General features: G+C 38.9%; 1 protein-coding gene across 2 annotated transcripts in view; it reads right to left on the bottom strand.

Moving 5' to 3' along the window:
- Positions 1 to 4,010: 4,010 nt before the first annotated feature.
- Positions 4,011 to 14,707, bottom strand: part of mindy3 (MINDY lysine 48 deubiquitinase 3) — a 103,570-nt gene continuing 92,873 nt past the window's right edge. For both annotated transcript variants that reach the window (XM_068214021.1, NM_001077756.1), the window contains 1 exon segment: positions 4,011 to 4,989. In XM_068214021.1, the coding sequence (XP_068070122.1) occupies positions 4,840 to 4,989 (150 nt within the window). In that variant the 3' untranslated portion in view covers positions 4,011 to 4,839.

Below are 14,707 nucleotides of genomic sequence, written 5' to 3'. Positions count from 1 at the left end.
TGGAAAACCCAGGAGTGTTTCTGGGGGTTATTACAAGACCTTTGAACTTTTATGACTTAAACAAACTATGTTGTAATCAATGTCAATGAAGTTACCACAGTAAAAGATTCTTTGCTCAAAAAAGGGTTAATAAAAGCTAGATGACCTGTGAGGAGAATAATGCAACCAAACTGATATTACTCATTCATTCATTTCTTGTCGGCTTAGTCCCTTTATTAATCCGGGGTTACCACAGCGGAATGAACCACCAATTAATCCAGCAAGTTTTTACGCAGTGGATACCCACGTGAACGCAGGGAGAACATGCAAACTTCACATAGAAACGCTTGAACTATCAACCCAGCAACCTTTTTGCTGTGAGGCGACAGCACTACCTACTGCGCCACTGCTTCGCCCACAGATATTATTTTTTAAATTAAAAATTATTTTAATATTTTAACAAAACATACACCCATAAGTCAAATGTAAAGTATCATAGGGTGCAGGAAAGAGTTGGATATGACAACAAAACAACTTGCAAATTAAATATTTAATATCACTTTGTGACAAAAAAAAATAAATAATATAACATGTTTGATATTCATTTTTTCCGGATTTTTTTTTACATTAAAATGCAGTCTAAAAAGTTAAATGAACATTGTGACACAATGTTCATAAAACAATCACAAATGATGTCCATATAACTTAAGTTTCCTTAATCTTCATTCATTTTGACATGTGGGATAATTTCCTTGCTTTCACAATAAACTTTTTCCTAAACTTTAGCTAGCTACAGACCAAAGGGGCCGACATCTTTGATTTTCACCACATATTGCTTTGAATTTTGATTAAAAGCTTTATCTTGGTCTCGTTTTACTCCAAACTCCTTCCATTCCGGGTTACCATTACAAATTATTGGCAAACTCCAGATGTGCTTTATATGGCTCTTGATTAACAGCTTCTTTTGCACTATCCTCCAAAAATGACTAGTGTGCAGCACATTTACCGTACTTCAGTCTCAGTGTTAACTGTTTTAGAGATCGAAATAGTTTGACACACCATCCTCATCCTGCACCAATGTAGGATGTATGTTTTTTTTTTTTTTGCTTATTGATCTGCTTAGACCTTTGTTATCACTTTTGCTAATTTTAACCCTTTTTAGGGCACTCTTCAGAAGATGTACTCTCCAGGGGAAGAAAAACCCTGGAGTGTTACTGGGCTTATTACAAAACTATTTATGACTTAAAGAAACATTTTAAATTCTATTGTAGCCAATGTCACTTACCGTATATGGTTGGCCAGCTGATAAAATGTTTAAAAAGACCATAATTGGCAAAACTAACAAACAAAAAGTATACCCAAAAAAACTTGTCTTTCTATTCATTGTTACATCACTTTCTATTTTAGTAATGTTTGAAATAAACCATCTCAAAATTCTCTCTCCTCCTCGTTTTCCATTTCATTTATAAAGATTTCTTGAACTTTTGTTCTGCCAAGAACCTATAATCTCTGGCTGTGATATCAAATCCTCCATGTTTTTCTATTCCAGACAGGCCTTCATATTAGCGTCATCTGACTGAGAATAGAAGCACCTGTCAAACACTAGTTTACGTTAGCAATAATAAGTCGTTATAATATATACACTTGTCTAGATTGATATATGATCACGACGAGCAATAACAGAATCTCTTGCAGCGCGCACTTCACAGTGTTTAGGGAACCATGACTATATTGTCCTCAACGTTAACATCGTTTACAATAATGACGACACAAATGCCTGATAGTTTGAAGTGGATTCAGCTCCACTGATACTCTTAAACAGTTGTGAAAGAGCTCAATAGGCACATTCTGGAAAATAAAAGCCTCGCGTCCTGTATCCTGCATCTTGTTTTGAATTTATTCTCTCTGCCATTCAGTATTGCTTGTTTGATGTGGGGCCAAGTCGTTTCGCTAAGAGCTTAATGAAAAATTTGGTTCCACTAAATGTCGCTTTTATTTCTTGGTGTAATAATGTGGAATTTGGGCAAGTCACTTGGCCCATGAAAGATCTGTTCCATATGTCACAATGCACCCTTTGTGGGAACGTTTTTAATTATCTGTTGGTGTGACCTTTAAGGAGGAAACCAGAGCAGCTTGATCTGTGACCCTAAGGATCATGTGGGGCACAACGATCGCATCCTGTGACATCAAAATTATTTGATGGCAAAGTCTAAAGCTACCTTTTCAGTAACCAATCAAAACAACTACTGGTCATGACCATTTGACATTACATTTACCTGCAAAGTGCAAGTAATTGAAAATACAATATAGTTGTATTTTCTTGAGCAATGGGCTTCAACAAGCTTAGAAGGGTTTGAGGAACAATATTCAGATATTAACACAATTACCTTAATCTTGCTTACTCCTGTTATACTTAGACCCTCGAGTTAAAGGGTCAGCTCACCCAAAAATTAAGATTTGCTAATCATTTATTCATCCTCGAGTGAGTCCAAAACTTCAAGACTGACTTTCTTTCTAAGACTGTTAAAACTGGAAGCTACTGATTACTACAGTAGGAAGAAATATACAATGGATGTAACCAGGTTACCGGTTTCCAATATTTTTCAAAATATATTTTTTTTCAACTCAAACAGGTTTGAAAGAAATGTGGAGAGAGTAAATAATAACATCTTGTTTTTGAGTGAACTATCCCTTTAAGAAGTGAAGTATTCGGATTTAAGTCACATTTGAAAATTAGAGTATCTATATACACTTTAATCAAAATATTACCACCATGTAAGTTTTTTTTTTTATACATTTTGCATCAGTACACATACACAGAGTAGAGGTTAACAGTTTGACGACAAACATCTTTTAAAGATTTTTTTTCAAAAGTTTTTTTTACTCTTATTTTATTCCAACCCCCTGAGATGTTTGTACATCTTTAGAACACAGACAAAGATATTTTAAATTAAATCAAGAGCTACATCACCCTCCACAATATTTTCAAAGTATAGAAAGAAAAAAAAAAAAAAACATTTGCCAAACCTTCCATGAAGCTTCAATAGTTCAACAGTAACCATTAAAAGCTCCAAGATCACTTTTGTGTGGTGTAAAAAGTTGAACAACTAAAATCACATGGAAGGTTTCGTTCCTTTTTTTAACTTTGAAGGTCTCATGACCATCATTTTCAATTGAGGATGAGGGAGCTCTCGAATGGTAATTTGTGTCTAGAAGATGAAAAAAGGTCTCAGGGGATTGGAATAATATGGGTGAGTAATTACAGCCTGATCTCACGAGAAGACGTATTTTACGTTTTGTCAGTTTAGTGGCTAATTCGTACGAATTTGTCTGTGTTCAGTCGTACGAAAATGTACGATTTTAAAAAAGAGGCGTGGCACCTAACCCCACCCCTAACAGTCATTGGGTGATGAGCAAATCGTACTAAATAGTGCGAATAAGATCGTACGAATTCATCCGAATTAGCCACGAAATCAAAAAGTTACAAATTGCCGTGAGATTGCGTTGGTAATTAATAACATTTTTATTTTTGGGGGAAACTAACTCAAACTGCCCTTGAAGGTTTTGCAAAATCAAAACACAAAATTCACACTCTCTTGAGTGTTTGATTCAACCTGACTAAGGTAAATTTTATTTTTCAATATTTTTTAACAGCCAATTAAGCAAGGTAAAAAGTAACTTTGTTAAAAGTGACTCAAACAATAATACTTATTTTTACTTTACTTGTTACTTTTGAAAAGCAATATTATGTAAGGAATGTTACTTATAACATGTTACCCCAACACTATTGATGTCCATGTAAACAGTAGTAGTGAGTTTGTGCAAAAGACTTTCTTTTTTTACCATAACATCACTGCCATCCATCTCACAGGTTGCTTTCCAAGTTCCCAAATACTGTCTCTCTTCCACCAGGATCTGCTAGTGCTTCTCCTTTTGACAGAATAAGAAAACATTAAAACCTTCTGAATTTTTTAGAGATTTCACCATTCCATTTCACCTTAAATCAAACAAACAAACACTGTAGTCCAGACTTGAAGAACAAAAGTGTTTAATTTAGTGAACCATCAGGATCAGAATAAATAAACGGTGAGCGTTTGTGTGTTATTCTGCTTCTCTCTCATGCAGAGAATCATAGTGTCATTGCAGAGTCCCTCCTGGAGGGTTTTTTCTTCAAAGTTTAAATACTAAAATTGCCCTATTCTCCCACTGTTGTTTGGTGCCCAACATGGGGTTGTAGTGCATTCTTTTGTAAACCTGTCTAAACACAATTCCTCTGATGGCTGGGCGCTGCAGAACATGACAACTCCTCAGCTGACCACTGACAAACATTAATACTTTATGTCCAGCCAGAAGCTTTGGTCAATCAAACGATCCCTTAAATATTCACAACTGCTAACAACGAAACCTCAAATAAAAAATATATATATTAGCAATTCCATAAATTACTCATAAGATCATCACAGTCGATGTGCTAGTTTAAAGATTTATCATTTCAAACCAGTAAACAAACTCATGTAGAAAGTTAACAAAAATAATATGAACACCTGCAAAAGCAAATACATTTGGTACACACAACAGATGGCAAAAGAGAAAACATAATTCCCAAACAGCAACAAAGTGTGTTTGTTCAACCCCAGGACTTTAAACACAGAATTAGCTCAATAATCAAGCAGAAAAAAAGCAAACAAGAGGCTTTGTGTGAGTGCCAGGCGAAGAGCATCGTCTCTCAGTTGAACTTCAGGCCTGTTTTGGCCTCCTAGAATGTAGTGCAGAGAGAGTGAGGAGTCCTCTGAGCTTTCCTGAAGTCTTCGGGCTGTGCAGCCAGAGGTTGGTATAGGTGAAAGGTGACAGAGACAAAGGTTAATTGAGGGATGGTGACCTTTCTGTGGTCCACAGGAGCTCGATGTAGGGCCATTTGGTCTGTAGACAGCGTTTGACTGGGGTGTCGTCTGTACGTACCATGGGATCCTCAAAACCCATGACCAAAGCTGTCCCCTCAACGTAACTCACCTAGCAGAATAAAAAACAGAATTGGTGAACATGCAATCATCCAAATAATACCATGGCCCCTTTACTGGGTAGTGCAGGTGTTCTTAAAATACTAATAACGTTAACAAAAAGAGCCCATCAGTCATACCTTTCAAATTTTAAAATACGGATGTGTCCTGTTTTAAATACTTCATATTGGAACAACCCTCCATGATAACGCTCACTCAGAAGTGCCTTTCGGGGGTAGATTTATCCAGTTTGGAATGTAGTGACTGTTGCTCTCTGTATGTTATTAAAAACATGGCCTCCTGCGATGACATCATCAGATGAGAGACAGTCAATGGCTTCCATATGGAAGGTGTCATATTGCCAGGAAGGAATCTGCCCTTGACAAAGTGACACAATGAATGCACCCTCATTATTTGTGCATACTGAGTTCCAAATCAACTCATTTATATAAATCCAGCATCTTATCTCCTGATGATGGTAGTATTGAGTGTGATGGGAAAAGTATTGACCCTTGATAACCTTTAAATCCAGTAATTAAGATGTGATGTCAACAGTCAGAATCAGAGGAATTCTCCCTGGCCAACCAACTTTCTTTTACTTCAAGCACATTAGCATCGTCTAATTCAACCCAGTCTTGAGCACAAGCCATAAAGCTCCACGGCGCTCCCTCTGGTGGAGGCCACAAACATCTCTATACCAACATCACCAGCCCATTACACAGTGAGGCTCAGACATGCTGACAACATAAGTCTCTCTGTCCAAGTCACTGGGAAGCAGATCACACACTTGCAAGACTCCACTTGTCATTTTTCTTCTAAGTGGCCAACTAACCTCCGCTCAACCTTGTGTTTCAGCAAAAAAGTTGCTTTTGTCATCAGCCATGAGTGTTCATTGGTTTTCCCAGAGCTTAGAGAACTATCCATCAAAACAAACACACACTAATACTATCTGGTGACTACAGAGAGACGTCAGATTGATTTAAGACTGCAAAAGCTGGCAACAGGCAGGCAAAGAAACTGATGCTGAGAGATGATCTCTTGAACTTCAAACAATCTAGACTCGGCTTGCTAGACTTTTGTGCTTTTCAAGCCACCAATTTTACCTTGTCCTCATCAATCCCCAACAAATTGCTGCAATTCAGCTATTGAAATCAGAATTCAAATGAAAAATGGGAGCGACATCCTTTGAATGAGTAGATGGTCAACATAAACAGGCCCAATAAAGGCCTACAATACATCTGTTTGCAGGCTTCAACTCTGGTCGCGTGGACCACTTAGGTTATCACATAAGTTCATAAAACTTGTCAACATCCAAGGGTATGTTTACTTAAAATAATCCAAACATTTCCACTGGCCAGCCAGATTACATGTTCTGAGCTTTTTTTGGCATGTCTGACTGGAGATAACAGTCTACTGTTGATCAGCTGGGCTTAGCTGGGCTTGTGTTCAGCTGCTAGTCTACGCTTTAAATAAACAATTCTTTGAATTCAAGCTAAAACAAATACATGTGTGCTCATAATCAGTCAGAGAAAGACAACCTGATTGTACACAATTACTGAATAAAAGCAGTAATGAAACAAGTACACCAAGAAATTACTTATTTAACTAGTAATGACAAACCTGTCTAAACAGTTAAATCCCCTCTGCGTTCATTTACTACATTCCTTAAAACTCACGCTTGATATTTAAAATGACATTTAGGCCCCGTTTACACCAATACACTTTTGTTTTATAACACGCAAGATTTGTTACAGTTTCGCCTTCCGTTTACACTACCCTGGAGTTTTAGAGCCCTGAAAACAGCTTTTTGGAAAAGCTGAAAAAGCTGTTTTGGTTTTGAAAAGCTGCTGCTCCATGTGAGTGTGGAAGGGGGAACACAGAAACATTTGAAAATATAGCTGCAAGCAGCAATTAAGGGGCCAAGCACTATTGGCCATAAGGTGGCGCTGCTCCAGACGTTTTTGAGTACTTTCAGGGCATGGGGTTGAAGATGCATACCATGTTTTGTAATGATATGTGAATGTGTTGGTAAAATATAGCATTTTTGGACAAAAATCGAAATGGGCGACGCCCAAAATGGCTGACCTGTGAAAATCAGACATCATTCGACTCGGCATGCTCTGCCGGATGTAATGAGACCAGTTTCATGAGTTTCGGACGAAAGGTTGGGACGTTATAAGCCAAAAAGCAAGTTTTTTGTATCTCCGGACCACTGGAGGGCAGTGCGCCGAAACTCCGCAATTAACCTTAGACCCTAGTTGTCATAACACACACCAAGTTTGGTGTGAATTGGTGAATGCGTTACAGATATATCGCCTCAAGTCCATTTTTGCAAGTTCTACGTTAAATTTGATTGCAAGTTAAACGAAAACGGTTGGTCAAATCAACTTGAATTCCATAACTTTTGGTTGGCATGGTCTGTAGATCATGTGATTCAATTTGGGTGATAATCGGAGAAACGGCCTAGGACGAGTTCGATCAAATAGGTTTTTCGAATAATTTAAAATAACGCGAAAAAATTCATGACGGAAAATGACGTCATAGGGTGCGTTTGAATCGGACTGATCCAAGGAATCAGTGGGAAAAAGAATTTTGATTGTAGCCCATTTGGTTCAAAAGTTATCATGATAAACATACATGAACATTTGGACAAGTGGTGGCGCTAGAGAGTTTGATTTTGAGACTTCATATTTGGTATGATTAATGTTAATACTGTCCTCTATCATTGTGCCAGATGCTTACCATGTTTTGTAATGATATGTGAATATGTTGGTAAAATATAGCATTTTTGGCCAAAAATCGAAATGGGCGACGCCCAAAATGGCTGACCTGTGAAAATCAGACATCATTCGACTTGACATGCTCTGCCGGATGTAATGAGACCAGTTTTATGAGTTTCGGACGAAAGGTTGAGATGTTATAAGCCAAAAAGCAAGTTTTTTGTATCTCCGGACCACTAGGGGGCAGTGTGCCGAAACTCCGCAATTAACCTTAGACCCTAGTTGTCATAACACACACCAAGTTTGGTGTGAATCGGTGAATGCATTACAGAGATATCGCCTCAAGTCCATTTTCGCAAGTTCTTCGTTAAATTAGTTCGCAAGTTAAACAAAAACGGTTGGTCTAATCAACTTGAATTCCATAACTTTTGGTTGGCATGGTCTGTAGATCATGTGATTCAATTTTGGTGAAAATCGGAGACACGGCCTAGGACGAGTTCGATCAAATAGGTTTTTCGAAAAATTTAAAATAGCGCGAAAAAATTCATGACGGAAAATGACGTCATAGGGTGGGTTTGAATCGGACTGACCCAAGGAATCAGAGGAAAAAAGAATTTTGATTGTAGCCCATTCGGTTCAAAAGTTATGATGATAAACATACGTGAAAGTTTGGACAAGTGGTGGCGCTAGAGAGTTTGATTTTGAGACTTCATAATTGGCCTGATTAATGTTAATACTGGCCTCTATCATTGTGCCAAATTATACAACTTTCCCGCATACGCCTATATGGGCTGCCATTCAAATCCGGCGGAAGAAACGGAAGAATAATAATAATAAATATAGCTGCAAGCAGCAATTAAGGGGCCAAGCACTTTTGACCAAAAGGTGGCGCTGCTCCAGACGTTTTTGAGTACTTTCAGGGCATGGGGTTGAAGATGCATACCATGTTTTGTAATGATATGTGAATGTGTTGGTAAAATATAGCATTTTTGGCCAACAATCGAAATGGGCGACGCCCAAAATGGCTGACCTGTGAAAATCAGACATCATTCGACTCGGCATGCTCTGCCGGATGTAATGAGACCAGTTTCATGAGTTTCGGACGAAAGGTTGAGACGTTATAAGCCAAAAAGCAAGTTTTTAGTATCTCCGGACCACTAGGGGGCAGTGCGCCGAAACTCCGCAATTAACCTTAGACCCTAGTTGTCATAACACACACTAAGTTTGGTGTGAATCGGTGAATGCGTTACAGAGATATCGCCTCAAGTCCATTTTCGCAAGTTCTACGTTAAATTAGTTTGCAAGTTAAACGAAAACGGTTGGTCAAATCAACTTGAATTCCATAACTTTTGGTTGGCATGGTCTGTAGATCATGTGATTAAATTTTGGTGAAAATCGGAGACACGGCGTAGGACGAGTTCGATCAAATAGGTTTTTCGAAAAATTTAAAATAGCGCGAAAAAAGTCATGACGGAAAATGACGTCATAGGGTGCGTTTGAATCGGATTGAGCCAAGGAATCAGAGGAAAAAAGAATTTTGATTGTAGCCCATTCGGTTCAAAAGTTATGATGATAAACATACGTGAAAGTTTGGACAAGTGGTGGCGCTAGAGAGTTTGATTTTGAGACTTCATAATTGGCCTGATTAATGTTAATACTGGCCTCTATCATTGTGCCAAATTATACAACTTTCCCGCATACGCCTATATGGGCTGCCATTCAAATCCGGCGGAAGAAACGGAAGAAGAAGAAGAAGAAGAATAATAATAATAAATATAGCTGCAAGCAGCAATTAAGGGGCCAAGCACTATTGGCCATAAGGTGGCGCTGCTCCAGACGTTTTTGAGTACTTTCAGGGCAAGGGGTTGAAGATGCATACCACGTTTTGTAATGATATGTGAATGTGTTGGTAAAATATAGCATTTTTGGCCAAAAATCTAAATGGGCGACGCCCAAAATGGCTGACCTGTGAAAATCAGACATCATTCGACTCCGCATGCTCTGCCGGATGTAATGAGACCAGTTTCATGAGTTTCGGACGAAAGGTTGAGACGTTATAAGAAAAAAAGCAAGTTTTTTGTATCTCCGGACCACTAGGGGGCAGTGCGCCGAAACTCCGCAATTAACCTTAGACCCTAGTTGTCATAACACACACCAAGTTTGGTGTGAATCGGTAAATGCGTTACAGAGATATCGCCTCAAGTCCATTTTCGCAAGTTCTACGTTAAATTAGTTCGCAAGTTAAACGAAAACGGTTGGTCTAATCAACTTGAATTCCATAACTTTTGGTTGGCATGGTCTGTAGATCATGTGATTCAATTTTGGTAAAAATCTGAGACACGGCCTAGGACGAGTTCGATCAAATAGGTTTTTCAAAAAATTTAAAATAGCGCGAAAAAATTCATGACGGAAAATGACGTCATAGGGTGAGTTTGAATCGGACTGAGCCAAGGAATCAGAGGAAAAAAGAATTTTGATTGTAGCCCATTCGGTTCAAAAGTTATGATGATAAATGTATGTGAAAGTTTGGACAAGTGGTGGCGCTAGAGAGTTTGATTTTGAGACTTCATATTTGGCCTGATTAATGTTAATACTGGCCTCTATCATTGTGCCAGATGCATACCATGTTTTGTAATAATATGTGAATATGTTGGTAAAATATAGCATTTTTGGCCTAAAATCAAAATGGGCGACGCCCAAAATGGCTGACCTGTGAAAATCAGACATCATTTGACTCGACATGCTCTGCCGGATGTAATGAGACCAGTTTCATGAGTTTCGGACGAAAGGTTGAGATGTTATAAGCCAAAAAGCAAGTTTTTTATATCTCCGGACCACTAGGGGGCAGTGCGCCGAAACTCTGCCTGTAACCTCAGACCCTAGTTGTCATAACACACACCAAGTTTGGTGTGAATCGGTGAATGCGTTACGGAGATATCGTCTCAAGTCCATTTTCGCAAGTCCTTCGTTAAATTTGATCGCAAGTTAAACGAAAACGGTTGGTCAAATCAACTTGAATTCCATAACTTTTGGTTGGCATAGTGTGTAGATCATGTGATTCAATTTTGGTGAAAATCGGAGAAATGGCCTAGGACGAGTTCGATCAAATAGGTTTTTCGAAAAATTTAAAATAGCGCGAAAAAATTCATGACGGAAAATGACGTCATAGGGTGCATTTGAATCGGACTGAGCCAAGGAATCAGAGAAAAAAAGAAATTTGATTGTAGCCCATTTGGTTCAAAAGTTATGATGATAAACGTATATGAAAGTTTGGACAAGTGGTGGCGCTAGAGAGTTTGATTTTGAGACTTCATGTTTGGTCTGATTAATGTTAATACTGTCCTCTATCATTGTGCTAAATTATACAACTTTCCCGCATACGCCTATATGGGCTGCCATTCAAATCCGGCGGAAGAAACGGAAGAAGAATAATAATAATAATAATAATAAGAACACTAACGAAAGCAATAGGTGCCTACGCACCTACGGTGCTTGGCCCCTAAATATAGCTGCAAGCAGCAATTAAGGGGCCAAGCACTATTGGCCATAAGGTGGCGCTGCTCCAGAAGTTTTTGAGTACTTTCAGGGCATGGGGTTGAAGATGCATACCATGTTTTGTAATGATATGTGAATGTGTTGGTAAAATATAGCATTTTTGGCCAAAAATCGAAATGGGCGACGCCCAAAATGGCTGACCTGTGAAAATCAGACATCATTCGACTTGGCATGCTCTGCCGGATGTAATGAGACCAGTTTCATGAGTTTCGGACGAAAGGTTGAGACGTTATAAGCCAAAAAACAAGTTTTTAGTATCTCCGGACCACTAGGGGGCAGTGCGCCGAAACTCCCCAATTAACCTTAGACCCTAGTTGTCATAACACACACCAAGTTTGGTGTGAATCGGTGAATGCGTTACAGAGATATCGCCTCAAGTCCATTTTCGCAAGTTCTTTGTTAAATTAGTTCGAAAGTTAAACGAAAACGGTTGGTCTAATCAACTTGAATTCCATAACTTTTTGTTGGCATGGTCTGTAGATCATGTGATTCAATTTTGGTTAAAATCGGAGAAACGGCCTAGGACAAGTTCGATCAACTAGGTTTTTCGAATAATTTTAAATAGCGCGACAAAATTCATGACGGAAAATGACGTCATAGGGTGCGTTTGAATCGGACTGAGCCAAGGAATCAGGGGAAAAAAGAATTTTGATTGTAGCCCATTTGGTTCAAAAGTTATCATGATAAACATACCTGAAAGTTTGGACAAGTGGTGGCGCTAGAGAGTTTGATTTTGAGACTTCATATTTGGTATGATTATTGTTAATACTGTCCTCTATTAATGTGCCAGATGCATACCATGTTTTGTAATAATATGTGAATATGTTGGTAAAATATAGCATTTTTGGCCAAAAATCAAAATGGGCGACGCCCAAAATGGCTGACCTGTGAAAATCAGACATCATTCGACTCGACATGCTCTGCCGGATGTAATGAGACCAGTTTTATGAGTTTCGGATGAAAGGTTGAGATGTTATAAGCCAAAAAGCAAGTTTTTTATATCTCCGGACCACTAGGGGGCAGTGCGCCGAAACTCTACCTGTAACCTTAGACCCTAGTTGTCATAACACACACCAAGTTTGGTGTGAATCGGTGAATGCGTTACGGAGATATCGTCTCAAGTCCATTTTCGCAAGTCCTTCGTTAAATTTGATCGCAAGTTAAACAAAAACGGTTGGTCTAATCAACTTGAATTCCATAACTTTTGGTTGGCATGGTCTGTAGATCATGTGATTCAATTTTGGTGAAAATCGGAGAAACGGCCTAGGACGAGTTCGATCAAATAGGTTTTCCGAAAAATTTAAAATAGCGCGAAAAAATTCATGACGGAAAATGACGTCATAGGGTACATTTGAATCGGACTGAGCCAAGGAATCAGAGAAAAAAAGAAATTTGATTGTAGCCCATTCGGTTCAAAAGTTATGATGATAAACGTATGTGAAAGTTTGGACAAGTGGTGGCGCTAGAGAGTTTGATTTTGAGACTTCATGTTTGGCCTGATTAATGTTAATACTGTCCTCTATCATTGTGCCAAATTATACAACTTTCCCGCATACGCCTATATGGGCTGCCATTCAAATCCGGCGGAAGAAACGGAAGAAGAATAATAATAATAAATATAGCTGCAAGCAGCAATTAAGGGGCCAAGCACTATTGGCCATAAGGTGGCGCTGCTCCAGACGTTTTTGAGTACTTTCAGGGCATGGGGTTGAAGATGCATACCATGTTTTGTAATGATATGTGAATGTGTTGGTAAAATATAGCATTTTTGGCCAAAAATCGAAATGGGCGACGCCCAAAATGGCTGACCTGTGAAAATCAGACATCATTCGACTCGGCATGCTCTGCCGGATGTAATGAGACCAGTTTCATGAGTTTCGGACGAAAGGTTGAGACGTTATAAGCCAAAAAGCAAGTTTTTTGTATCTCCGGACCACTAGGGGGCAGTGCGCCGAAACTCCGCAATTAACCTTAGACCCTAGTTGTCATAACACTCAGCAAGTTTGGTGTGAATCGGTGAATGCGTTACAGAGATATCGCCTCAAGTCCATTTTTGCAAGTTCAACGTTAAATTAGTTCGCAAGTTAAACGAAAACGGTTGGTCAAATCAACTTGAATTCCATAACTTTTGGTTGGCATGGTCTGTAGATCATGTGATTCAATTTTGGTGAAAATCGGAGACACGGCCTAGGACGAGTTCGATCAAATAGGTTTTTCGAAAAATTTAAAATAGCGCGAAAAAATTCATGACGGAAAATGACGTCATAGGGTGCGTTTGAATCGGACTGAGCCAAGGAATCAGAGGAAAAAAGAATTTTGATTGTAGCCCATTCGGTTCAAAAGTTATGATGATAAACATACGTGAAAGTTTGGACAAGTGGTGGCGCTAGAGAGTTTGATTTTGAGACTTCATAATTGGCCTGATTAATGTTAATACTGGCCTCTATCATTGTGCCAAATTATACAACTTTCCCGCATACGCCTATATGGGCTGCCATTCAAATCCGGCGGAAGAAACGGAAGAAGAAGAAGAAGAAGAATAATAAATATAGCTGCAAGCAGCAATTAAGGGGCCAAGCACTATTGGCCATAAGGTGGCGCTGCTCCAGACGTTTTTGAGTACTTTCAGGGCATGGGGTTGAAGATGCATACCATGTTTTGTAATGATATGTGAATGTGTTGGTAAAATATAGCATTTTTGGCAAAAAATCGAAATGGGCAACGGCCAAAATGGCTGACCTGTGAAAATCAGACATCATTCGACTCGGCATGCTCTGCCGGATGTAATGAGACCAGTTTCATGAGTTTCGGACGAAAGGTTGAGACGTTATAAGCCAAAAAGCAAGTTTTTTGTATCTCCGGACCACTAGGGGGCAGTGCGCCGAAACTCCGCAATTAACCTTAGACCCTAGTTGTCATAACACACACCAAGTTTGGTGTGAATCGGTGAATGCGTTACAGAGATATCACCTCAAGTCCATTTTTGCAAGTTCTACGTTAAATTAGTTCGCAAGTTAAACGAAAACGGTTGGTCAAATCAACTTGAATTCCATAACTTTTGGTTGGCATGGTCTGTAGATCATGTGATTCAATTTTGGTGAAAATCGGAGACACGGCCTAGGACGAGTTCGATCAAATAGGTTTTTCGAAAAATTTAAAATAGCGCGAAAAAATTCATGACGGAAAATGACGTCATAGGTTGGGTTTGAATCGGACTGAGCCAAGGAATCAGAGGAAAAAAGAATTTTGATTGTAGCCCATTCGGTTCAAAAGTTATCATGATAAACATACGTGAAAGTTTAGACAAGTGGTGGCGCTAGAGAGTTTGATTTTGAGACTTCATAATTGGCCTGATTAATGTTAATACTGGCCTCTATCATTGTGCCAAATTATACAACTTTCCCGCATACGCCTATATGGGCTGCCATTCAAATCCGGCGGAAGAAACGGAAGAAG

Source organism: Danio rerio, chromosome 16 (genome assembly GCF_049306965.1).
Source record: "Danio rerio strain Tuebingen ecotype United States chromosome 16, GRCz12tu, whole genome shotgun sequence".
Taxonomy (NCBI): Eukaryota; Metazoa; Chordata; class Actinopteri; order Cypriniformes; family Danionidae; genus Danio; species Danio rerio.
Note: the sequence above shows the minus strand (reverse complement) of the source record. Positions and strands in the feature narration are given on the sequence as shown.